Consider the following 27,679-nt stretch of genomic DNA (forward strand, 5'->3'; position numbering starts at 1 on the left):
GCCTCCTTGTAGGCCACATTGAATGAGGCAACAGTGGAATTTTGCAGGATAGTGTCACGAACATTGTTTCGAGGGATAGTCTAATCTTTCAATATGGAGCAAAACCTTTCGATGGCATTTAGCCGTGTGCTCACAACTTCTGAGAATAAATATTAAAATGCTACGAGGTTCCTTAGATTGGATCAGTGGGTATATCGAATGACATGGCGGGATCTTAAAATATGTACAAACAACCCCATTCATAAAATACTTATCACTTGTTCAGGATTTCTGGATATATATGCAAGGTTATGATGAGGCTGAAAATGGATAAAAATTCTAACCATTATTAAGATGCATATTTATTGCGAAATATGAACGCAGCTATTCAAGCATTTTTGAGATTATCGAGGCAAAGAATTGAGAGATGCTTGTATGTATGTATGTATGTATGTATGTATGTATGTATGTATGTATGTATGTATGTATGTATGTATGTATGTATGTATGTATGTATGTATGTATGTATGTATGTATGTATGTATGTATGTATGTATGTATGTATGTATGTATGTATGTATGTATGTATGTATGTATGTATGTATGTATGTATGTATGTATGTATGTATGTATGTATGTATGTATGTATGTATGTATGTATGTATGTATGTATGTATGTATGTATGTATGTATGTATGTATGTATGTATGTATGTATGTATGTATGTATGTATGTATGTATGTATGTATGTATGTATGTATGTATGTATGTATGTATGTATGTATGTATGTATGTATGTATGCGCAGTTACAAAGCACTCTTTATTTTTCACATGAACCACAGGGAATTTTTTAGAATAAAAGAAACAGGAGACTTAACCGAGCGGCACAGAACTCTTGGCCCTTCTTTCTGTTTTTTTTTTTTTTCAAAATTCTCTTTGTCTCGGCTGAACTCACTATGACCCCAACGACGACGCGTCTCAACCGCCGGTCGGGCTCATAACAGCTGTGCTCTGACAAAAGAAGTAGGCGTTGTAGTGGGACGTTAACAAGCATATTTGCACAAGCATTTCCGAATGCGCGAGCTCATGCTGTCTTGGTCTTTCTTGTCACGTCCAACAAGTGGCCTAGCTTAGTTCTGCAGAGAGCAATGATGGTGTCAGCTGCCTCGTCCGGAAGGTACGTGAGCGGGAATAGCGAGATCGTGCTCAGGCTTAACGGCGTTGTGTACCACGTCCTTGGATGCGTCTCGCACACCGCCAGGGCCATAGCATCGGCCACCTCCTGGAGGTTGTCTCGGCTGAGGAGTTCGAAGTATTCCTTCGTAGATCGGACCCAGCCATCGACCTCCTCTTGCGTCAAGTCGCTGGCGACCTCCGGGCATTTCTTTTTCATGTCCTCCACAGTAAGCGGCTGCTGTACTGGAGGAGTCGTGATGTTTGTTCTGCGAAAGGCCAGGACAGAATGCGGACGAAAACAAAAGGAGAGCACCTATTAGTGAATAATACGAAAAAAAAAAATCAAATTTTCACCACCAGTTTTTGTCATCTCGGAGGCACTGGTACATCTCGTGGCATTAAAAAAAAGGATCGATCCACCTGTTTCCTGATGACACCCGTTTCTGTAATCAAGAATTATGCTCTCTTTTTGTACGCACATAATAAAAGCATGGATCAAGACCATTTGAAAGCAGAATCAATATTTAGTAGTACAAATTAGCAAGCACTTTTCATGAAGCTGCGTTGGCAAAAGCTTCTACGTTATTCCGCACTTGAAAGTCAATTTTGTCTTTTAGTGTAGCCAATGATATCTAGAATCCCTAAATTCTCCGTGCTGCTCTTTACACCACCTACCGTACGGAACCGAGAATGCAGCTTCACACAGGCTTCGTGCAGTTATATATTACACTAGATTTATTTTCCGAAAGCATAGCGGACATCTCGAAATCTTCAATTCTGGTATAAACGCCATCGCCATAAATTATCTCGAGTTTCTCACCTTGATAGAGTGGCTGCCACTAAGCGGGCCTCTTAACCGATTACTAAACCAAGCAACGGTGCGGAAATTAGTGATTGTTTCAAGTAACTTTGCAATCCGCCACGTGCTTCGTGGGCAGAGAGGAACAATAGGGGCAAGCAGGAGCTGGTCGACGCAATATAGCGCAGCTGATTCCAGCGCAACCGTCGACTGCGTCTGTGCTTGATGCGGTTTAGTTTAATGCACGAGGTTCAAAGTCCCAAAGCGACTCTAGCTATGAGGGACGCCGTAGTGGAGAGCTGAGGAAATTTTGACCACCTGAGCTTCTTTAAAATGCAGTAGCACAGCACTCTTTAGTTTTCGCACCCAACGAAAAGCGGCCGTTGTGTACCTCAAATCAGCAGTAGAGCACCCTAACCACTGTGCCCCCCCCGGCAGGCCAGACGGGCGCCAGTTATATCGATCAAAAATATATGAATGCCATGATTGAAAGAGAAAATATTATCTGGCTCGTTGTGTCTTTGCAAGTCAGAAAATAAAATGGACGCTCTAGACAGCGTTGCTGTAGAGGGTAGAACGTCACTCTGGAGATCGAAATAGCAACAATACTATTTCAACACACGGGCGCACACGGGACGCCGCGGAGGGAAAATTTTTTTTCTTTTTTTTTTTTTACCAATAAACATTCCATGTTTACGCAGTACTTTCATGCTTTCTTTAATTGCTAGGTTGTAGAACTTGCTGGAATGCTTTTATCTGTGGTCGCAGAAAATTTATTTTATCTAAGCAGCGGCGCGAAGCTAATTCGCCAGAAAGAGGAGAAAATACATGCATTTTTATAGAAGGAACTGAAGCGAAAAATGTGCGATGCATTGCGAACTTCGTTTAACAGAGGATAGTAATATCGAGGCTCGACTATGTTCAAAAGGAAGCCTGCAAGTTGTCTGTGCTGCAGAAGCGATGACTGAAGTGAAATATGGCTCACAAGTCAACCTGAGTGCGATTTTGTGTTACATTTTTAGACTGCCACACGTGTAAAAAAGTGGCAGTGACTACTTTGGTCCTAAAAGTGTGCATAGATAGGATCCTGAAGAAAAGCTGAGACCGTAACAGGTAAGGCAGAAGCTTTCTTTCTTTTTTTTTTCAAATGATTTCGAATTTCAAACACGTACAGAGGTAAGCAGTCTTGTTTACAGCAAGGCAGCACCATCTAACGTTAGTCGTTCCGTTCGAGATAGCTGTCGACTGCGCTTTGGAGGTCAAAATACACGGAGGACTTGTTTGTCCAAGCTGCAGCGTCCCAGAATTCATAAAAGGGAGAAAGAAATTATCTCCCTGAAAATGCGGCTAACCCAGCACCAGCGATATGACGACTTGCTCTGATGCGCACTTTCTGCCTTTACAGTTGCCTCGCAGGCTGCTGGCGGCGAGAAAGCAATGAAATGATATTAATGAGAAAGCATTACTTCGCTACATTCCCAGATTTCTGTCCGCAGACCGCGTCCGCAGACCGCGTCCGCAGACCGCGTCCGCAGACCGCGTCAACAAAATCGTGTCCGCAGCAGTTGTGAGTAATTGAGAAGTGGTAGAGGTTAATGAGTGGTGTCAATCAATAGAGCGTAACGTAAAGTTAGGTTCGAAAAAATAATTAGACAAATAAATTAATTAGGTAAATTATTAGAGGCAAACAAACGTAAAAGTAAAGGCGAACATGATCACATTAGCCAATGGCTTGGCGCCACATTTGAATGTATCAAATACTGAAATAGATAATTACATCAATCATTTAAGATGACGTCAAGAATTTGACGTCACGTAACCTGAAATTGAGCCAAAAAAGGGTATAGGAAGGGATTGGTGCGCAGTTTGAAACTACCAAAGACTAAAGTAGAATTAAAGACAGAAACGAACGGGCCAGTCTGAATGACTGAACGCAGGATCTCCACTCGCACCAAGCTACTGAAGAAGCTAAGACGCCGGCTGATCGTCCTGAAATGAATAGAAAATTATTTAATATGATACATTGGAAGAAAGAGCTGGAAGACGAGCTAAAGAAACAGAGGTGGAATAGGCACCTACGCAGAGAGCTGGTCAGGCAAAATTGGTTGGTCGAAAAACAAGCGTGCTGGCTCTGCGAACAGGGCTGGATGGGCCTGTGTGACGAGTTAGGACGTACTATAGGTCTCACGAGAACCTGGGTGATCTTGCGTCACCTAATATATCTTATTCGTTCGAAGCGGCAAACTATGGTAACTCGCATTGCTTCTAAGCACAACTTTGAGGGCTCAGTTCAAACACAGCCTCCTAGATAAGAGAGAACAGACCGACACAAGAGAGACTCTCGGGCTGGACCTTATGAAGGCTTTCCATAATGTGGAACACAGGGCAGTACATCAAGGTCTGAACGATTCCAACGCAGGAGTGAATAAATGCCTCAGGTACGTTAAGAACATTCTTTTGGGAAGACAGACTGCCATCAAATTCTTAGGTCTCAAGTTCAAGTCTTTGGCGATGGGGGATAAAGGAACGCCACAAGGATCTGTTCTCTCCCCCAAGTTGTTCAACTTCACTCTGAGGAAACTCTCCCCTCTCCTAAGACAAATAGAGGGGATCCAACATAGCATATACGCTGAAGATACCACTATTTGGACGAGTGGGGGATCCAATGCCAATATCTCGCATACACATCAGATAGCGGCGGAGACGGTAGAAGAATACGTTTTTGACAGAGGACTGTCCTGCTCTTCGCTTAAATCTGAAACTTTTATACTCTCATCGAAGGAGAAAAAAGTAAAGACGCCTGCCAAAACTCTACCCGCCGGTGGAAGCGATGGTAGGGGGCGGTAGGGGGCGGTAGGGTACCTAGAGTACCAATGATCAAAGTTCTAGGCTTCGCTGTCCAAGAGAATAGAAAAAGAAAACAATATATTCATAAACAAGCTAGCCAATTATGTGTATCAGGTAACTGGAATCTTCCGTAGAACTTCACTCAGAGGTAATGGTTTGCGGAAGAACTACCTCTTGCGCCTAAAACACGCGTTTATTATCAGCAGAATCGCGTAAGCAACTCCGTTCCTGAATCTAAGCCAGAGCGAGGAACAGAAAATAGATATTCTGATTTTAAGGACATATAAAAGAGCGCTAGGAATTCCCACCAGCGTTTCAACTGAGGAGCTGTTGAAAACGGAGGTACGTGATACGTGGCGTGAAATCGCTACAACAGTGAGGGAGGCGCAACTCTAGAGACTAAGTTCTACGAGGGTAAGAAGAAAGATCCTGGCCAACATAGGGGAACACCACAGGGAGCTGTCATATGAGGACAGAAATAGATCTTCAGGTTCGAAAAAGATGGAAGATTGCTCCAATTTGGGAAAATATATGCACCCGACACACAACAAGGAGCGCAGGACACAAAGTTACAAGGAAAAGTTATAAGAAAAAGTCTAAGTTACAATAAAAAGACCGCAAGGGGTAGTCTTCTCAAATTGTGTACTGCGATGCCGCCTGCGGCCTAGAAGAGGCGGCTGTAAAGGCAGTAATCGATGGAGACTACGATACAGTGGTCACTGGATCCCTTAGCACTAGAGACTCGCTCATAGAGGAAGAGCCTGCTCTGGCGTTAGCTTGCAGGTGCACCAAAGCCAAATTCATACTTTGCGGCCGCAAATAGCAGTAAGAAACTTTAATAAGGGTATCATTTAGACAGAAGCAGTTAGGATAGCTCGACAATCGGTATTGAATAGAGATCTCCATCATGTGGGTACCGGCTGACGACGGGATTCCAGGCAATGGGGCTTCTATCAATCTCGCCCGAGATATCTACACCCGGGCAGCCGCGGAGTCATCCGTGCCCGGGTCGAAGGATTCGCTCATCACGTACACGAAAATCTCGGCTGCACACAGAAATGAAAGGTTGGACCTCCCACCTCCAAATCGGTCTCTCACACCTAACGAGTGCAGAGACTGGAGAAAATTACAAACCGATTCTTTCCATTTTATCTATACGGTGAGGGAGAGGAACCTCCAAAGTTCTGCACCATGTGTGGGATAATAGCCAATCAGAATAATCTCATTTGGAAATTCCTCTATTCTCCCGGACATATTGATGGAATCAGAGAGAAACAAGCCTGGGATGCCCTCTTCCGGAGCCGGTCTCCGGAGCAGCACGTTCGAGTAATCCGTCTGGCACGGGACGCTTTCAGAAAGACGTCCACCTGCGGGGATTACTCTCCCTTGAAGGCCCCCTAGGGTCTTCCTGAGGAAATGGAATGGCCTCTACATGGACGGCAATAAAGTTATCTTGAACTTGAACTTAATTAAAGCAGTCAGTTAGGGTGACGTCAAGAATGTAACGTAACGTAACCAGAAGTAGAGTCGAAAAAAAGCGTAGGAAGGGATTGGCGCGCAATTTGAAAATACCGATCATTAAAATGGGTGAACAAGAAGTTATTTAATGCGACGTCAAGGATGTGACATCACGCAACCGGAAGTAGAGCTGAAAAAGGTATAGGGATTGGCGCACAATTTTAAAGTACGAAAGACCAAAATGAGTAAACAAGAATTGAATTAATGTGACGTAGAGGATGTGACGTCACGCAACAGTAAGCAGAAACGAAAAAGGGCATAGGATGGGACTGACGCCCAATTTGAAAGTACCAAGGACTAAAATGGGTAAACAAGAAATGAATTAAGCAACTAGAAGCAACAAGAAGCAAGCTAAGAAATGAATTAAGCAACTAGAAGCGACAAGGAGCAACCAGCAGCAGCATCCTTTCGCATTATTCCACTGCAGATTCTGAAGTTCTCTTTATTGTTTTCCTCATATCTACCCCCTAACGTCCGAAATGGCGGACCGCAGGGCTGGCGAGCTTTTTTTTTGTTTGCCTTGACGATGCCGGAAGAACATCGGCAATTACTGGAGCATGCAGATGAGCAGCGCGAATTTGTAGGACCAGTTTTTTTTAATGCGATCGCGATACGACCGGAGTTTGACGTCGATTACATTAAAATCTGCGATATTTCATTGGAATAATTTTGGCCGCAAGATCATAATGTATAAATAAAGAACTTGCAAAAAGTAGCCACAGAAAAGCTGATTGTACTTATGGTCCTGCTCATCGGCTAGATCGCGCTGCCATCGTAGCATGTTGTTGATTTCGTGAACGTTACCAATAGCACAATAAATAGAGCCTGGTCGACTGTTTACGTGGTGTCCACGTAGAAGCATTGTGGCCACGTCATGCTGCCAATATTCGCGTATGTCGTTTCTGAGACCGCACAGCCTTGAGAAAAGGACGAAGGAAAGTGTATTTAAATAAACTCTAGAAAGAAGGGAGACATATTCGCGCACGAAAATAAGGACAAAGCGAGAACGAGTCAACGGAGCGAAACGAGGCAAGGCCCAGCTGCACAGAAGAAAGAATAAAAGGCAGATATGAAGCTTTTCGGTGCCAGTAGTCGCAAACGGATGTTCAATTTGTCACCGTAGATTGTTGGCGCTCGTTTGGCTGGCCGCCTATTGTACTGAGCAGAGCCTCGGTTACCATGACGTAAGGTGCTGGCGCAGGAACAGGACAGCGTGGTCCTTATGGCGGAAGCTGCCAGAGCGAAACGAAAACAGGAAACGGCATCTGCGAATTTAAGCCCCAGCCACGCACGTGCAGTTTGCACCCATCTCGAGCACAGCGGCCACCTTTAGATGGCGCTCAGTAGCTCCGCAGTGCACCAGCGGTGCGCTTTATTAAATAATGATGGAGTGAGCACAACAATGGTAACGCAGAAAAGGGAGACTAGTGACAGCGGATGGATGGATGTATGGAATATAGGAGCATCCCCTTTGAAACGGGGTGGTAGCAGTAGCTATCATGCTCATTTTTCTCCCTATATCTTAATTATTGATTCTTAATTTTTTATTATTGATTTTTCTCCCTATGCGATGCTTCGCCATCAGCGCCACCTATACCACCGGAAATGGTTGCACTGGTACCTTCTGGCATAGATAACGAGAAAAAACTACCTGCAATGATGGTCAAAGATACAACCATTGTGCCAGCTACAAAAATAGTGCGCATCCACATGTTGCTTCTGAGCAGACATCTTATTTAGAGTAGGATCCCAACGCAATTCGTTCTGAACCATGCCACCGCACATGTGCTATTGATGTGAGAAGCAACCTGCCACCAATCTCGCCATGTTTGTCGCAGTGTCTCGATGAATATCATAGCGAAAGGAGCAATAATTTTGCAGGTGCATACAGAGAACGTGTCGGTAAAACATGCCTGCGATTTTAGGCACGAGCGGATGCCGTGCGTCAGAACCACACGCGCCGTATATCAGCTGGTAGCGGTAAGCCTAGAACGCCTAGAGGCCTGTAATGTTTCAAACAAGTTGGTCGAAACGTCTGAAATCTGTCCTAAAACTTTTGAGACAAAGCAACTGGAGGCAGCAGCCTTTAGGTGCGCAGTGTAAAAATGGGGAAGCTTTGGGGACAAAACAAGTTGCCTAGATGTATATTGCATGTAAAAGTTCGCTCGCTACAGGATAACAATGTTTGTTCTCATCAAGCAAGCGTTCGTCTCACTCTGCTCATCTGATCTCTGTTACAGCTGCAGAGCTTTTACTCGTTCTACCTGCATTGCTTTTTTGTTGTTACTGGAAACATCGGAGCATGTGCACCGGGTTGGGAAACAAATATGCAGCTGAGCAATGAACTATTGCGAAATGAAGGGTATTTCGAGCAGTTTGTTGTAAACGAAACACTGGGCGTTCGCATAACTTGCGCTAGGAGGAATCGAGAATGGTAACACTCTTCACTAGTGGATGAACTTTGACTGGTGCATGACTTCCTCTCTCTAAGATGAACCGAGAAAAAATTCCGCGCCAAACGTTTGCTGCTGCTTGTTTCTAAAAGAGCACCGTTCGAGTGTTGTAAATAAAATATTGCTCCAAATCTTAGAGTTCATTCTGGGAAACTGCCAACAGGCTGAAGCTATGAGATTTTTAAAGTTATATATTAAAACGAACCGCAACCATCAAATAAAATATGTAAAGAGAGAAAAGCTCCAAATAAATTATTTTAGACTAAACAAAATTCCAACACATGATAATGGATATATAAGCGCTTTCAAATGCATCGACAAAGGTATTTTAAAACCTTTCATTGTTTTTTTATTTGTAATTAATTCTACCATAACCTCTATGATCAGTGCTTTTCTGTACATTTGATTGGTGATTCGCGGGTTGTACTGTAGTTTTCTTTTTGTGTTTTAACCAATTGGAAGGTTTTGTCTAGCTTTACATTTAAGATCACAATTTTCTTTGCTGCATATATTTACTTCTTATTAATTCAAGTACTATATTGTGCTGAGTAACTGTCTTTGCCACGTCTTGTAATCGGAATTTACGTAGTCTAGTATCGGGGCAGGTATCAGTTTCCCCATTTCTCCCAGGCCTTTTGTTTCTTTGTTTGTTGAGATAACAAAGCATCTATAAAATACATAACTTACCAAAACTTTCAGCCTTAAACAAAATCCATATTTCGCCCTTCAATATACATGTGGCGGATGGCGGCATTCGGCTGCTAAACGCGAGTTGCGATGTCTGTTCCCAGCTGCCGCATTTGAATTAGGCGGCTTCCAAAACACGCTTTATAATGATATCTCGTCTCTTTCATAGGAGCTCAGAAAAAATCCCCGCGTTGCTCCACAGCGCAGGTCCTTCAGTGTCCAGAATGCTGTTTCGAGCCTCAGTTACAAATGAAGCAATCTCATCGTTTAATGACGCTTTCCACAATCGTTTGATTGATTACTTCTGGTGGACGATGTTGTATCTATGAAAGCCAGCGCGCCCACTAACTTTCCAGCAATAGTTATCGTATAGCATCTCCATCGTTTGCGTCACAACTTGCACTGAACGCAGAGGTCGAAAAAGGAGGTTTGTACTGACAGTTGCGTACGCTGCGCCTCACAGCGGCGCCCAACTTAATACGCAGCACGCGGCTTTCACAGGTGGTCTACGACGTCCGCGAGGCCGGTTCGCAACGTCTACATCGTTTGTGTTTGTCCTCGTCAGCAGTGACATTGCGAGCGGAAACTTGTCAGTTCATTGACATGCTCATCCTGGATAAAAACCGCTTTAAAGCCAGTCTCATAGCAGATTACAGCATCCGCTATAGAGCTGCAGCTGCTAACTGCTATGCCACCCGAAGTCTCCGTCCGCCTTTTGCTGTTCGCTAACGCCCGCAGCCTGGCCGGCGTGTCCGAAGCCTCTCTCGTCGTGCCCTCCGTGCTTCAAGACGTTGAAGAACTGAAGAAGTTCATCTTTTGTGCGCACCCTTGCCTCAACGTTCTTCAGCATAGCTCCGTGATAGCCCTGAACGAAGCCTACCTAGAGCCAGGGGTTCAAGTAGTACTACGACCTGGAGACGAAGTCGCCTTCATTTCACCCATAAGCGGCGGGTAATCTCCAGTTCTTCGTCACCCGTTCAGCTTAGTTAGTCGTCATGAACTACGTGGACCTCTCGGACACTAAGCTGAACGTCGAGGCAGTTTTGGCTCAAGTTGGATCGGCTGACTGCGGGGCCATCTCCATCTTCTTGGGAACCACGAGAAACCATTTCGAAGGGAAGATGGTGAGGATGCTTAGCTACGAAGCGTACCCTCCCATGGCGAAACGGGAGATGCTAAGCATTTGCGAAGGCGTTAGAGAACGTTGGACTATCAAGAACATCGCCATGATGCACAGACTCGGCGACGTTCCTCTAGGCGAAGCAAGTGTCCTCATCGCTGTTTCTTCTGAACACCGACAGGAGAGCCTCGACGCCGTGAAGTACGCTATTGACGAGCTTAAGCGACGCGTTCCCATCTGGAAGAAAGAGCATTACGACGACGGGGGTGAGGAGTGGAAGGAAAACAAGGAATGCTTCTGGGTCCAAAACACAGGGACTCTTCATTGATATCTCCACCAGTCTTGCGAATTGCGGCTCGAAAAAGTAATCTCGACTGTATTAGTTTCAGTGTTTCTTTACGGTCTTCCTTTATGGCAGTGCGACTCCTTAAGTATAAGGTGCAATTTTCTTTGTATGTGACAGTTGTTTGGTGAAGTGCAAAAACAAGTAACACTTATTGAGTCAGGCAACATCTTCGACATCCTCAAATGCCCCTTCCTTCTAGCCTTAGTGGGCAAGAAACATGTTTCCAATTTGGTCCTGAACTTTCCAGCGGCCAATTAAAATCAAGCGGCATTGATCTCTCCAAACCCGTAAGGAAACCTACGACACAGCACACAAAGACGATGAACTGGCAGCGAGGTGGAAATGTATGCAGCCTTCAAGTACTCCGTGTACTCGTCCCTGGATCGAGTCCTCTCAAAAGTGTAAAACTGGTCTTCGATTCTAAACTATCTAAACTATTCACCATCGCACAATGACCACGTGTGTGAAATTACTGTAGGGAGAAGATGTGAGAGCGTCCTTTTGTTAAATCGATGTGCTTAAAGAAGCTCTCACGTGACATTTGTATCCTGTGTATACTGTTTCGGCAAGTTACTAGTAGTTATCGCAAGAAAACGTTGTTCAAGCCTTCTAGTCCTGCCTCTCCATTTCCTGTTATTTGAAAAGTATTCCTCTACCGACTCCTGAAATGGATTTTTCTAATTTTCCACGTATTATCCAATAGCTTTCGCATATATTTTAATCCTTAACGGTAACAGCATGAGCAGCACCTGTAGTTTATGTATTCCTACGCGTCTATAACTCTTGGTCACCGCATCGCCTCTACTCAAGCGATCCCCTTCGTACTTATGCCATAGAGCGCAATATGTTGAATGCTGCATGTAGCTGCTAAACAACGTTAACTAGACAAAGTGCATATCTGTAGAAGGATGGATAGCTGAGCACGCTGGTAATATTCATCGTGGATAGTATTGCGCCAAAGCAAACAAGGATGAGATGAAGAAGAAACAGACGAGCGCTGACTCGAAGCAAATTTTTTTACAGAAAACCCTACATTTTTATATAGCTTCGTCACGTGATATGAACAAGTTGGGAGCACGTGTGAAAGCACTTGGAAGGCGTACAAAGAAAAAGTAGTTTATTTCGCAAAGAAATCACGCATGAACTGTCCTTCTTCCTCCCCCTCTCCTCCATCTCTGTTGGAGGAGGGACGAGGAGAATGACACCTTTTTGGAGGATGACACCTTTTTATCAAATAGCAAATCAGAAGGTTGGCGTACGCACCGTGATTGTGGTTTTCGGAAGAAATAGGCCTTCATCGGTTTTCTTGTATTTTTAACGAAGTAGCGAAATAAACCGTTTCTGTCGGCAATTTCAGAATGCCACATTTTCCCGTTTGTTTCCATACTGTCCAAAATCACAGCAGTGACCTTCCATATGGGAGCATTAGAAAATATTGTTGGTCTAGTTGGAGCACTGCCTGAAGATAGAATCAACCAGCCAAAAAGACGCACACAGGACGCCATACAAGCAGACAGGAATGAGGTTCTTTCCCACCTGCTTCTCTGTTGTTCTGTGTCTGTCTTTTTGGCTGGTGCACTTATCTTCTTATATGAGAGTAGCTTGAATCAGAAAGAAAACTCAGTTCTGGCACATGAATACTTATACGTCTGCTGCTTTGTCGCACGTATAGCTCATGGCATGACAGAGTAAACACGTCAACTACTGCACAAGCGCATTTTATAATTACTGACCTTTGTGAACCCTTGACTTTAAGTAGATTCAATTTCGTCAACCTCTCATGAGGGTTCCGAAAGATAAGGAAAAGCCTCTTAATTTACACCGCGCTGAAAATACGATGCCAGCCTCGAAACATTCTACCTCGTTTGTTTGTTTGTTTTTTTTCAAGCTACGTACTGGTTTGCATACGTAAGAATTAACTGCCCCTTTCCAATCAGCGTTTCCTGTTTTCTTTTCAATTCATTTGCAAATTATTTTCTTACCTGTCCCAATAGCTTTTCCAAAGAAGTTAGGTCGGTGCATCGGCATAAATTATTTAAAGCTATGGTGAACAGCACACAACTACGCCTCGTAAAGAACACTTGTCTGTTTGAAAACGAGCCCGAGCGATGATGATGATGAGGAGGATGATAGTGACAACGGCTTCTCAGATCACAGCGAAGATTTAAACTAGTCGGAGACTCAAGCCCAGGGGGAGTCACAGGAGCGCAAAAGTGTCTGAAATCTTTCATTGCGTTAGCACTGATGTCAGTGTTGAGAGCAGTCGCAGTGCAGTGAAAGATTCTATGCCGTCTTCGGCTCCCGCGACTAATTCTGATCTTGTCTTCTTGTTAAGAGCCGCAAAATAGTGAGGAACCAGTCCCATGCATTTTCTGGGAAAGGAACAGTGTACAGCGGACCTAAAACATCTTATATGGTAATGCACGTCTTTTTTCACGAGGAAGAAACAAAATTAAGCGTATTCCACATGACGATATGCTCACCCTAGTACATCAGATACTATCAAGCAGCGCGGTACAACTTGGCTTTTCCCCCTATGGCAGTGAGAGTGGCATGCCTCGTGTAGGACGACTTACAACGCTCCATCAGCAACGTGGATACAAGCGAGACGAGAGAAGAATTTAGAAGAATCAAGCAGCTACACGCCCATCCCTCCTAATTCCCTATTTACCCGAACAGCGGCCGAGAGCCTTTCCTTCCTTTCAAATAAAGAGTCCATTCATTCATTCTAGGAGAATATTGAACAGAAACCGCGGCTGTAGCCTCGCTAACCACTGTCGGGCTCCAAGCGGCGGTCCCGCGCTGACACCATTTCCATGCCCCGTAAGGCCAGGAGTACCTACCATTCCACGACGGAGTAATAATAATAATAATAATAATAATAATAATAATAATAATAATAATAATAATAATAATAATAATAATAATAATAATAATAATAATAATAATAATAATAATAATAATAATAATAATAATAATAAGAATTATAATGGTTTCGATGGAGGCGAAACGAATTGGCGTCTATGTGTTAGGCGATATCAGCACATTAAAGATCCCCAGATGGTCGAAATTACACTGTAGCCCTTCAATACCACTCTACCACTCCCCTTTCTCTCTCATAAATCCTAAGTTGCTTTGGGACGTTAAACCCCACAAACCAAACCAAACCAAACCTTTCTTTCTTTCCATTTTCACTTTCACCTTCCTCCCTTTCATTACGGCGCGGTTCAGGTGCCCACAGCGCAAGCGTAAAGCACGCGTATTTTATCCTGCTTATTACTTATTACTTCCCGGGCCTCTCCTGATGGGGCTGGGGCAGGTGGGTCACCGCCGCTTGCGGCGGGAGCTAGCCTGCCACAGAATTTTTATCTGCTTGTAGGCCGTCATTGTACCCGCCACCGTTTCGGTGATGGACAATGGCTGTTGTTGCGGCGCGCGTCTTTCTCTCCCTCTTTTCTTTCTTCTCTATTTTCTCTTCTGTCTACACGAGGCAGCAGAGGTGGCTCAGCAACAGAGCCAGTAGCAGGCCCGTGCATTTTCGTTTCCTTCTTCCTACAGCCACAACAACAACAACTATTACTTTCCAGAAGCATTCCACTTGAGTAACGAAGGTCGAGCTGTTGACCTCCATATTACCTGTGGGAAATGTCAGAACAGCAGGACGCTTTTATATCAATTTGTCTCCGATTTCCAACCAGAGATAGATTGAAAGCCCCAATTCTGCTTTTCTAGCATGCCCAGTGGTTTGGTGTAGAGGCTGACGTTATCCGTATAACGCTGTAGCGCCCTTTTTCTTATGGTTAGTGGTGCACCTCAACGCACAGCCATGGAATCGATTACTGTCCCTTAGTATAAAATCTACAGGCCGGCACTTTAACTGGGGTGAAATCTGGGAATGGTACGTTTCACACTGCTGTTGGAATAAGACTTGTTCGACATTTCTTTCCTTTCGAAAATACTCACCTGTAGGCTTGCGGCATAACTGAAATGATGTCGACGTCCTTGCCGTAGCACTCCCGCCGAAGACCGTCAACCATGGACACGAGAGCGTGCTTCGACATCGCATACGGTGTTCCCATGGGCATAGTGACGTAGCCTGAAAGAGCGCAAGAACTGTTCGAGTTTGGTGACATTCAGATTGCTGTAATAAAGAAATAACTTTTCATGCCAGCACTTACAATCAGATAATGCCCTGCTCGGTGTGTATCATTCTGTGCTTCGTGTGCAATTATAAGCATTAACGGTTCGATCTCATATTTACTGTTAATAAAATTTCACTCAATATTCTAAAAATATTTATTAAACCTTTCTCTGTAACACGTCAGGTCGATGAGCAAGTCTAGAAGGCAATGAAAATATCTACAGGAATCTTTCGCACGAGAAATTTTTCACCGCAATTCTTGTACCGTATACTGCACCGAAAGGACAGTGCTTCGATTTCCCACTAGACCACCCTTTTCTTATCAAAGGAACTGATATGTTTCCTGCAAAGGGATTCCGTAATGGCGGTGCCATAGTCAGTAATACTATTGTACTTTGCGAACGCCGCGGAGGTGTTTGAGTAACTCTCACGAGGTCGCGACATTACGACGTGACGACCATCTCAACCAACCAGGGATTTTCGTTAAATGCTGCGTCAAGACTTCAGTTGACCGCAGTTAAAATGATATCTCACACCCCTAAACGACTTACCTTAAGCGTTTCGCCATTCTCACCGGTATGCGTGGGGAAAATAGTTACAGCGTATGTGCCAATGGCATAGTATTTCAGAAAGAAATTCGGACAACGGGAGGATTGCGTCACTGACGGGTTAAAAATAAATTAAACTGGTGTTTGCAGTCTCTCAAGGACAACCCGACTAGTGTAGAGAAAAGCTACTTATATAACCCTCGACGAGATGAGGAAGCCCTTCCAGAAACTTCGATTATACGCTTCCATAGAGACGATGGGTGTCGAAATCCACATTGAGCATAGGAACGCTCCTTTCTGTAGCTTGCATCGTTGCTTTGTCCCGGCCTATCTTCGGCTGGAAGTGTGCAGGGCGGATCCACAACCATATTTGCTTTTCTCGGTGCGGTTCAAAACGTCACATTCATTCTTTTTTTTTCATTCTTCGCGAGCAGTACACTGTTCTCCTTGTGTAGACTAGAGAGGCCGTTGGAGACACATAGCTCCTAAACACAAATAGAAGTTTAAATTATTCTTTTGTGAGAGAATTATAGATTAGTTTGCTCTTACATCGCAGTTTCATTCAGACTTTAATGGTCGGTCGACCATACGTCGCTTTTCTTAAAGACCATTTTTTTATGTGTTATTGTTTTTATGGTTGTTCTAGTTTTAATGCTGTAAGAACTTCACTACTCGTGCTTGGTTCCCCTCGTTAACACTTTTCAACAAACTTATATGAGCTTTGCTAAACAGCTCTCTAAGGTTTTATGCGCGCATCATCATTCTATATCATTTGAAAGCGGCCTTATAAAACGGGAGTCATCGTATATATGGTGCACAGGTTACATTTCAATACCAGTTTTATGAGTGTATGTTGCAAGCGGCGCCGTGCGATATTTGTATTAGCTCCTATCTGGTAAAAACAAGTATAAGATAGAGAACATTCTTTTTCCTTAGGGCGTCAACTCTGCTTGAGCGTAATTCAAAAACATTGTATGTGACCTACCCAGAAAGAATATTTCATTTGTAAGCTGTCTCTACCACGCTCTGTATCTGTCTTCCACCTAAAATTATTAGAAATATAGTTAGGCAAGTATTTTTCATACCTTTCTTGCTGATAACTATGGTTTACTATACAGGAAGTTCGCTCACATACTTTCTTCGTTGTTATTTAAGCAGCGGCAAAATCGTTGCTGGGATATAATACATCATTGGGACTGGACAGCGTTTCGTATGTTATGAATAAATTCAATCTTTTTGCATCATTGGTTTTACTAAATAGAGAAAATATTACCAAAGGAACTAGTGACGACCACCAGACGTCCCCTGGACCTCCTCAGCAGCGGAAGGAACTTCTTGCTCACTCGGCAGGTACCCAGGACGTTGACATCGAACACTTTCTGGACGGCTTTCATGGGAATCCACTCTAAGAGTCCTTCGTTCCTGATGCCCGCGTTGCATACAACGGCCCAAAGCACTGCAAAAATGAGATAACGTTGCTTCGTAGTAATTAATGGCCTTTGCCTTTAGGCGGAAATGAGCGCCAAACAGCGACCTGGAAGCAATGTAAGGGTAACTGGAGGTATTTCCGACTTTGCACAATATGGTGCCCAACATGGTGCAACATACATGCACACATTCAATGCAAAGTTATCAAAGTAATTAATGTAACACGGAATAATACATGAGCTCAGTTTAGATCTTCCATTCAATGGTGTCTCTAAACATGCTGAAATTCTGTATCCAGGCGCTTTGACATTGCATCTTCTTACAGATGCATCACCCGGAAATGGTCGGCGATGAAATGTAGTAATTAAAACGAGAAGTCTGGTGTTGAAACACCCTGCAATATCCAGCGTCAGCAATTGAAATTGACACCTTGGATCTCCTTGCATTTACAGCTACCATGACGTTTACCGTTCTTCGCGTGGTTTCATGACCCGAAGGCCACTGCAGCGAAGTCCGCCACTTGGGCGGTGATAACGTGTTAATGCACTACACAAACACCGCGCACTTTCCCCGAGAAATGCGGCCTTCGCTGTACGGCCCATCACTTCTGTTAATCTCCTCGTGGCAGGCTCACTGATAGCTATCTCACAGGACGCTCTGCAGAGAAGGTCAGGTTCGTACTCCGGATTCACTTTCAACGCGAGCGCCTGGACGTGCTGTGACTGCGAAAGGGGTACACGTAAAAGGGCATACTTTGCTTGCCCAGAATGAGATCGCATTATAATTATCATTTCCTGCCTGTGGCGTTCTCTATTGGCAAAACTGTCCGAAGAATACCTTCTTTCAAACTGAAGGAGTGTGTCGCCATCTATCGTCAGAAGGACAGACCAGAATACAGAGGCATTTCTTGCGTTGAGGATAGGAATTTTTCCTTCCTGCATAGTATACAAGAACTGGGAAGTGGGGCGTTATTAGCGCGAAGCAATAGCAATAGGGTGTCTACCGGAAGTGACGAAAGGCGTCGAAGACGTTGACATCAGAGAAGTGCAAGCTGTTGCTTCGCTCGTGACGCAGAAAAAACATGCGCGGCGGCGCGGGGTTACTTGTGTGCTTCGTTTCCTGCGTTATTATTGCGAACGCAGTACACCGTCAGGTTTCGGCCCGTCGCGTAGTCGGTGGCCGCAGTCACGAATAACCTTGATCAGCCGCGAAGAAGAAGAAGAAGAAGAAGAAGAAGAAGAAGAAGAAGAAGAAGAAGCGACGGGCCGAAACGTTCGCAATAATAATGCAGGAAACGAAGCACACAAATAACGCCGTGCTGCCGCGCATGTTTTTTTCTGCATCACGAATATAACGCTTATTTTAAATGTTAAATTAATGTTTGCGATGCAACGGTATGTAACTGCGAGGAGGAAAGTGAAAACGTCGATGGGAATGGGAAGAGGATCGCGCTTCTTTCCTCGTGTGGCTAGTGCTCTTGCGCGTAACCAAGAGCGTGCGGTCTCTCCTGTTGCACCGTCTATCCGCCTTTCTCTCCAGAAAATACCGCGGCTCAGCCAAGAAAACAACTGGATGATGTATCAACATTTATTGAGCCCAAAATAAGTCAGTGGTGCACGCAGGCACCAGATGCTGTTATCATCGGCGAGAGAACAGCTCTTCCCATTCCCATCGACGTTCTCACTTTAGTGCAGTTTCCTCCTTGCTGTTACATACCGTTGCAACGCAAACATTAATTTAACATTTAAAATAAGCGTTATATTTCTGTGCCTTGAATGTGATGCTAATGAAATAGTAAGTATAAAGGCAGATTACAAATATTGCCAAGGGTATACGGCCTAGCAAGGAAGTTGCTCAATTTCGTGCATCAATGATATTTTTATTTTTCAAATTAGCTATTCAACCCTTCAGTGCTGTCACACACGAGACACTATTTACAGTTTACGCCACCTTACCAGACAATTTCATGTAGCAGCTGTGCTGTATTGCAGTACTCGTCGTCCTTTCATTAAATAGTTTGCCTCTCCACTCTCTTTCTCTCGTCGTCTTCATCGGCGCTTCTCAGTGTCTTTTGTGTCATCTTACTCCTACTCTGTTTTCTGAGTTACTTTCTGGAAGGCTACTGCGATTACTGCTAACCGTTTTCGGTGGGCGTGATGAAGAAAGAGACCAAAACCCTCCTTTTCTGTCTCTATAAGAGCCATCTAGGAGGCGGCGAATGACAATAGAAGATTCGGGCACCGCCTGAAACTCTGGTAAAGAGGCACGGCTTCAGGTGGAGTACAGCATGCCCGATATGTCTGCCTGTAAAGCCTGGGTAAAACGGCACGTTTGTTAGCCTAACTAGACGGCAGAGACTCCGGAACCGGGGGGGGGGGGGGGGGCAGGGGGGGCGGTCGCCCCCCAACTTTTATTCCGAGGGGCGGCGCCCCCCCCCCCCCCCCACCCATACTTTCACAATGCTCACATTAAAATCACTTTTATGAGCGCTCAAATTCTAGGACGTTAAAATGTAGACTGTGTTGTAAATTAGCTAGCATGGACTGCCACCATTTTGAAACCTTTTTCTTTGCGTGATCTAAATTAATACTCTACAAAAAAACAACAAAAGAACAAGTATCAAATGAATGACCACAGTTGATGAGCAAGAACCAGGGGATTGAAACTGGCCATGCGCGAACTTTCTTAACTCAAGCGTATATTGTTCGCGCGTATACTAATTTGAACTAAGTTGTTTTTTTTTAATATATTTCATACCAAATTAGGCCCCTTTTTCATTTCTTTGCCTAAGTTCCGTTCGCTGGCTTGAAAATTGTCAGATTCCAAGAATAGGGCACCCTTTAGCCAACGACCCAATTTCTTCTCGCAAAGAATCTGAAGGCAAGTTGTTGGGACCCTTAAACAACCTTTGTTGGCTCCCGAAAGTTATGTATTCTCTTAAACTAGCTTTTCGATTGCTTGGATTTGAATCATGTTGGTAATTTTGAGTGAGTATAGTAACGAGAATTTGGAAAGTATGAAGTGCGATAGTGTTTTAGAAGTCTGTATTTGCGAACAATTCATGGCCTCATTCTTCTTTAGGGGTAAAACATGCTTTAAAATCGCGTAAAACAAGATTTACAAAGTGTAAATTTCACGCTAAATTTAATTAAAAATAAGATAAAATGATAAAATAACAATAAACAAAATTAAAATAAAAAGTAAAATCAAAATTACCTGAAAAATAACAATTATGACCTGACCAAATTTGCCCCCCCCCCCCCCCCCACTCAAAAAAAAAAGTTCCGGAGTCTAGACGGTCATAATAACAGCGTCCTATAGATAAAGTTACGAGAGATCGAATTGCTACAATACTTTCTGATAATTGCATGCTTTCTTTTCAGCAGCTTAACCGCATTCCATAATTTACGCTGGTCAGGGTTGCCTTCCCGCATGGGCACACTTTCTATTCGCAACCAAGAACCACACTTCTACAGGCCTACGATCATTAGGCGCGAACCGCCATGGTGATAACTACTGGGTGAAGATTACGGCATCTAAGGATCAAAATTTCCAAATTATCACTTTCCTAGCCACGCCAAAGTTCCAGCCGTGACGACAAATTGAACGAACAATGCGGCATTGGAGACGGGAGCCAAACTGTCGCTACGCGCTCATGGCAATCCTCCGACACGCAGCGCCCTCTGATGTCTTCCGGAGCTTTCATTGCTGAAAGGACACGATTTACGCCAATAGACGGCACACTTGGCAGTATATAGCAACTCTATATGCTAGTACCCCGACCTCTCAGTGGAAGCGCACAGGTTGTGTTTACTTTGAGTACGCTATTGTATGCTGTTCTTTGGCAGCTGCAAAAGATGCTGAAAATATTTTCACAGCTCGGTTCCATTCCGAAACGTTCTTCGCGTTAACCTAGACGTCAGGGTTACCTTGACGTTCCTGCTATTTTTGTTGGCGTACTGCACGCGTCTGTTCTAAAGGATCCGACTCGAAACATTGCTGAAAAGAAAGCTCTTTTTCGAGAACTGCAAACTATAGGTACATGGCTGCTATGCAATTCCAATTCCAGTGCTCTGGTCACCCCTTCATTCCAGCCATATGCCAGTATGTGTTGTCGCCTGTGTGATGGTACGCAAGTCACACAAAAAATTGTCGCTTTGATTAAAGCTGAGTTGGAGGCAAACAGAAGACAAGTTATGTGATGTTTTATTTATAAACGCGGTTTCGGTAAAATCCTTTTTTCTGCGCTTAGTAGTCTAGCGCACATTAAACTACTGCAACTGCATGTCACTGAAATCACGATAAATCGTTTCATATTGTGAACACACGATATTTCACGTTCAAAAGAAAGATAAGGGAACGGATGCTAGCTAGATTGTAACAACAACGTTTTGGTATTGCATGCAGCGTGCAACATTCCGGACATATATCGGCTTATGAGGGCGCAGTACGCTAGGTCTGACATCGCACAGTACACTACTAGCCATAGAGCAAACTGGGTAGCGTGTAACACATCCTCCCTCCTGCCATTATGTATTAAATTTTGAAAAGTGTTAGCACAGAAGGCAGTTTCGTGGTTCCCGCAGCAAGAAGATGGGCGGATTTTATTAGGAAGCTATTGGTGTGCGTGAGAGCATCGCGTAACCGCTTGCGCCAGAGTCATAGAATGTAATGCAGCCAGGTGTATTTTGATGAGACTCAGATACAAACAGCATGGAGGTACTGCGGTCAGCACTTTGCTAAGTCTACATTCCGCTTACAAGCGGAAATAAGAATTTCAACGGCCAGCGGTCGGGCTATTATACATTCCCGCACACGAAGTGTGTTTAATTCGATACACTGGAAACTGAGCACATGGGTGCGAAAAGCGACCCACAGACGGTCAAAAACAGGCGTTTCGCCTGAACAACCATCATTCGAGAAGCTCGCCGATCCGGCTACCTTTTGCATATCACTACACAATTTAGTGAAATCCATGAATGAACATTCTCATCCACAAAGCTGTCAGCGGTTGATAAAAGAAAATAATCGAGGCAATTAAACCTATTTGTACGACCGAGAGCTAGCTAAACATGGGTTTGCATGGCTAAACAAGGTTTTACGCGGTATGTCGGTTGGAATATAGCGACGAGCACGATTCGCCTTAATAAGCAGAGGTTAGAGTGACTTTAAAGCCACATTTTCATGCCGCGTGCTTTTAAATGATATTGTTCGAGCTAACTTTCAACAAACCGCATACATATTTATCACACATAAGAGACAACGTGTTAAGCCCCCCCCCCCCCCCCCCCCCCGAAGAAAAAAAAATCGTTGGGAACCACTTCTTTTCAGAAACTTGACTTGACGACCTGCCATTGTAGACGAAAAACGAAAAAACATGCAAAACGCAAGTAAGCACGTAGGTGTGCCACCCTCGAGCTGCGCTCGCTGCTCGATTTCTGCAACTGCTCTCAGCGCGTAATACGTCTGTAGAGCCTTTTTCACACTTGCCGAGAAACTAGCATGAAATTCAAAGTGGGCCAGCGGAAACAAAAATGGTGGTGAGTTAAAATATTTGTTCATGTTTCATCCCGCGTATTAGAGCGAAAAGTTTGGAGAGGAAGGACAGACCTTACGGCGCCTCTCACGGAAAGAACATAAAAATGAAAACAAATAAGAATGCCTCCGCGAAGATAGAGCAAGTAAAAGTTCCACTGCGGTTTTTCAGCAAATTTTAGCGAATAAACTTTAATGAAAAATAAATGGATGAAAGCCTACAAGAACATATGAGTGGAATATACGTATCTCCTCAAATATACAAAATTCCCTGACACAACGCCATACACTCTTCCAGTCCCCTACACTTTCCCTTCGCTGCCACTGCTACTCAACTGGCTCGCCTCTTGCGAACTCCTTTCAAAATACCCTCGACCCCTTCGTGTCATCCGGCTGTGGTATGCTTGAGGTTCGCAGACAGTCATGGAGAAGTCGCATGCTGAATTGAAGCCAGTGCTTCGGCTGCGTTTCCTTGACGTTTGAGAGCACGATGGAGGAACAAACCACAGCAAACCGTGGCTGACAATGTTAAATCGAGCTTCCATTCTGTAAACAAATTACATGTTATTTATATGAGTTTAATCTGGCTTAGCAACACAGCATAGCCAAGCCTAACAAAGCTCTGGCTTCCATAACCTGGCTTAGCCGGGCTACGCAGCTGACATTTGTTTACCTTTCCTTGTCGGTGAGGGCCACTAGTATTAATAAGAACATATTGAGCAGAGGCATCAAGTGGCGACAACACTGTTCTTGTCGCATGGGTTCTGCTTAACTCATTTGACCCATTTCAATCCTGACGTCGGACTGATAACCAATTTCATTCTTGCTGCTCAGACCCAACTATCACAAATCTTTTTCTAGTGATTCATATTGAATCCCTATATCGTTTGTTTCTCCTGTATACTTTCTAAAATAATCTGTAGCCCTCAAATGTTTTTTTTTTTTTTTTCTGGATTTCAATTCTGGTTAAGGAAGACATTTGGAGTTTTGTCACACTTTCTGCCTGTAGTTCCTTGTTTAGGCATGTTTACTGTAAGTCAAGTACAGCGAATAGGTAGATGTTGTCTTTGAGATTATTCTCGGCCTTACCAAGTCAACCACTCGTGATTATTTTGCTGCTGATTACATCCACGTGCAAATCACTTTCACTTGAAAGGCCGCTATGAAATATTGCCTGCGCTTTGAACCTAACCGAAATTAGGAGTAATTGAAGCTGGATTAAAGTAATTATTTTCAAAAAGTTGCTTGCAGCAGAACAGAGCACAACAAAGACCGGAACACCAGCGACACCATCCCAGAAAGCATTGATTACTACATTGTGGAGATATAAAATGGGCTGTCTTCTCTCAACACAGTATACAAATATAGTTATGAGATCGAAAAATAAAGTAACATTAGTATTGCTAGGGTTGAGACCATTTTTGTTTTCCCGCAAGGAAGGGTAAAAAGCGTTCTTCAAAAATATGCAAAACGAGCCAGTATCGGTCGATGTGATCACCGACATATTCAGAATACATCGGACACACAGAAAAGGATCAAACTTCAATACTGAATTCGACATAATGAAAGAGTCCTTTGGAGCCGAAAAACATAAGCAAACTGCCAAAGGTCACGCCATCGTGTTTAAAAATAATACTGGCGGTGCTCTCCCAATTCAGAGACACCGGCCGACGTCGTGCTCTTGAAACGCGCTCTACGAGTTTTCTTGCTTTCTCTTTTCAAGGTGTAGTATTTCCAAGTTTGTCATGGCGCAAACATGTGCGATATAAAGGAAACATCGAGTTTTAAAGTCATTGCTGGTTGGTTCGCTTCGTGAGGAGGACTCCAAGGGCCCTTAATATAAAGCCTCAACCACGTACACTTTCCCTCTTCCTTGTTTCGCTATTTTTCTCATTATTCAGTATATTAATGTGTGTATATTTCCTGGACAAACCACTCTTCGTCTTAATTTGACGTTTTAATCACCGAGCATACCAGAAACTTGCCACCTGACAGCGCAGCTACCACGCCACGCGCTTTTCGGCGCGTACCGGTGGTAGTACGCATCGCATCACGAACACGGGGAGCCTCATCACTCCTATGTTCGATTTTGCTTTACCACCTTCCTTTTCATTTCAAAGAAAGTACTCTCGTTTCTGCACGTGCATTTCGCATTAGTCTGTGACTCAGGATGCACTCGTGTGGATGACTCCACAGCCCTGGAGAATTCCTTGCTGGAGCACCTGCCACCTCGGCCATGTTCCACGAGGTTGTGACGTCACACACCACGCCCAGTCATCAAAACTATAGCTATATGTCACCTGCCAACTCGGGTATGATATTGCCTGATGGATCGAGGGGATGATGATGCCGCAGGATTACGTGTCCCGGCCGAAAGCGGATCGGTCAACGGATGGCATGACACGGAACCACGCAACCACTCTCTGCCAGTAAGATGTTTTAGAGCCGTACGCAGGAAACTTCTACCAATCTAGGACTGTTTCCGACGGACGCCTCACTCCACTGGGTTTTTCTCACAATGCAGGCTCTAATGCTGCCTCATTAAAGAGTTCTCCCGAAGCGTAGGTGGAAAAGTTGACAAATGAACTAAATGAATTCATACATTCAAAAATCAAAAGGTTGTTTCAGTTACCGGATTTCTGGCAACATATGCATACCTTTGGAGCCGAGGTCAGCTCTGATTATCGCTTCTGCGTGCTCCACTTGCTGCTCGCTGCTTATGTCCAGCTGCAGAACCTTCACGTTGGCGAGATTTCTCAAGTTATTGGCGCCTTCGCTTTCTGCGTGTAAGCAGCCCGCGAACACGAAGAAACCTTTGTGGCACAGAGTCTTCACTAGCAGGTGTCCGAAGCCGGTGTCACACCCTGGGGTGCAGTGTTTGAAAACGAAAATAATATTATCAAACTAAAGAGCATTTACTTAAAAAGCAGGGTGGAAAGCTCGACGCGGAGCATTTTACACTAGCTATAGGCTTCTTCAGAGCTGTCTAAGAATAGGACGTAACGAAACGTGATAGCACGGCATCTAGCTCAACACTGTGTGCAATTAGGTCTGCCACAAGATTGCTCATAGCCGACACATTACTTAAAACACTAGCGTATTTACCAAGGACACAGACATAGAAGCAGACAGGACGAGTCTGCCTTGATGGTTGATACATTAGGAGAGTTTTTCAAAAATTCAATACCACATTCTCTTTCAAAGCATGTATTCGATAAGTTAAGACAGAGGTTCTGGCTGTAATCAGATACAGAGATAGCATTATTTATTGAATTTATAGGAAGAGAGATTGGCTGGGGAGTTGAATATCTGGCTTTGTATTCTGCATCACGAAAGGCGAAGAGAAGAACAAAGGATAATAGATTGGGTGACGATGTGGTGAGAAAAGGGTCAAATAGATGTACAGGCAGAGTAACTTACCTCACAAGCGCGAGTCTAGTTTAGTGTCTCTCAAGAAACGGCACAAAAATATCCATTTGCCTGTAGAGCTTTCCATCTGTCAGGCGAAACGCCTAGTACTAAATCCTCTGAGGAACGCCTGCTGTTCAAACCCTTCAAGGAGGTAGCTAGCATTATACTTTCGCGCGCATATACACCGAGCACACAACTAATATATGCTCCACGTCTCTGTAAAGCTATAAGTTGGACGTTCCGTGAAATTCACTTGTCCAGTTAAATGCAGCCTGTTATCGCTTACGGCTCACATATGCATAGGACGTAAGCGCTTGCTCCATAGACAGCGTTCAGACTAAAGCCAGTGCATTTACTGGACATTTCTCGCAGCTGTGCAAATATGCTATGCAGCTTTGTTACATCACCTGCTGGTTTATATGAAAATTGATGATCGAATAAAAATTACTTATTTCCCTATTTAGATCAGCAGGTCATGCTTGGCCGACTACCAGTGCTTTCCGTCGTACCTGGCTAAGCTGCGATATGGATGACTTCGGCGAATTTTTTTTTAATAAGCAGTATCGCAGCCTTCGTTGTGCTAAACTGTCTGCAGACTTTCCGTTGATGTTTCGCTGGTTATTACTCCGCCACCCATTCATTAATGTATCGTTACTGGCAGGCTATTTTGTTACCAGCTAACATGGTTTATAGATCACGATTATTGGCGAACTACAAAGTTTTCCTCAAACCCTTATTTAACAGGGCTGATCACCATACACAGGAGGGTCAATCACAGCGTGAAATTGAATAACCGGGTTCAGAAACCCTGATCTCTACATTCTAATTGCAAAAATATTCAATACAGCTTGTGATGTTGAGCAGCGAAACTTTGTATTTCCTGAGCACATAACTTTGAAAATATCAGGAACATTGGGCTCACTACAAGATCAAAACCACTATGCCAAAGGAAAAGTAAGAACAGGAGAGGGGGCAAAGCAGATTCAGGCCTAAATCACATTACTGAAATCACCTGCCCTCGTCGACAGCAAGGGATGTTACCATGCTGATTTCCTCATCAACCTCAATAAAATAGAACTGCTCTACTGATCCTACCCAATGTTTATTAATTTCCTTTCGGTCCTTATTGCCTAGGCATCAGGATTACAGGGGTTCTATTTGTGAATAATTGAATAAGTAAACAAATACATGATGTCCAAATAAAAACACGACATCCTTGCTCACCGGTAACCAAGACCGCCTTGCCTTCACCGTCGACCAGCCTCACGAAGGCAATGATCCAGATGCATCGGGCCAACCAATAAGACAGGGACGACACAATCACAACAAAACCAGTCCATTGCTCCACAGACTTGGCGAGCGGTATGTGATTCCAACACTTCCAAAATGTCACGACCAGCGTGAAGAACAGAATCCAGGAGGTGCGCATCGTCTCGAAGCCGACAAAGACTCAAGTAAATCTGATCTGCGAACGAAGATGGCCTCTGCCAGTTTCGACGAGGGACTGCTGCTTGTCGAAGCTCGCGCAGTTGGCTTCCTCAGTCATTTATTAAAAGCAGAGAAGAAAGAAACAGGCTAGTCCCACGGCTCTCAGCCACAAACAGATGCCCATAAAAACGCTGCTCTGAAGAAGGAAGTGTACCGCGAACACTACACTGGCAAAAGGAAGCAGAAGTTCCAACCGACACTC

General features: G+C 44.1%; 2 protein-coding genes across 2 annotated transcripts; one reads left to right on the plus strand and one right to left on the minus strand.

Moving 5' to 3' along the window:
* Positions 1-1,064: 1,064 nt before the first annotated feature.
* Positions 1,065-27,418, minus strand: LOC146173462 (retinol dehydrogenase 7-like). The gene is made up of 5 exons (XM_084585204.1): positions 27,214-27,418; positions 25,236-25,442; positions 16,889-17,071; positions 14,890-15,022; positions 1,065-1,422 (listed from the first exon to the last, which is right to left on the minus strand). The coding sequence occupies exons 1-5, from the start codon at positions 27,416-27,418 to the stop codon at positions 1,065-1,067; spliced, it is 1,086 nt and encodes a 361-aa protein (XP_084441330.1).
* LOC146173463 (molybdopterin synthase catalytic subunit-like) lies at positions 10,456-11,475 on the plus strand. Its single transcript, XM_084584962.1, has one exon. The coding sequence runs from the start codon at positions 10,456-10,458 to the stop codon at positions 10,906-10,908; it is 453 nt and encodes a 150-aa protein (XP_084441088.1). The 3' UTR covers positions 10,909-11,475.
* Positions 27,419-27,679: the final 261 nt, after the last annotated feature.

Source organism: Amblyomma maculatum, chromosome 11 (assembly GCF_055883805.1).
Source record: "Amblyomma maculatum isolate TAMU_Amacu chromosome 11, ASM5588380v1, whole genome shotgun sequence".
NCBI lineage: Eukaryota > Metazoa > Arthropoda > Arachnida > Ixodida > Ixodidae > Amblyomma > Amblyomma maculatum.

Bases quoted from the DNA above. Each gene is read 5' to 3' on its own strand.
- LOC146173463 (XM_084584962.1), top strand. From the start codon at position 10,456: ATGAACTACGTGGACCTCTCGGACACTAAGCTGAACGTCGAGGCAGTT.
- LOC146173462 (XM_084585204.1), bottom strand. From the start codon at position 27,418: ATGCGCACCTCCTGGATTCTGTTCTTCACGCTGGTCGTGACATTTTGG. The intron at 17,072-25,235 runs GTATGCATATGT...TCATTTTTGCAG, and splicing joins AGCTGACCTCGGCTCCAAAG to TGCTTTGGGCCGTTGTATGC. The intron at 15,023-16,888 runs GTAATATTTTCT...GCGCTCTTTCAG, and splicing joins GGTCGTCACTAGTTCCTTTG to GCTACGTCACTATGCCCATG.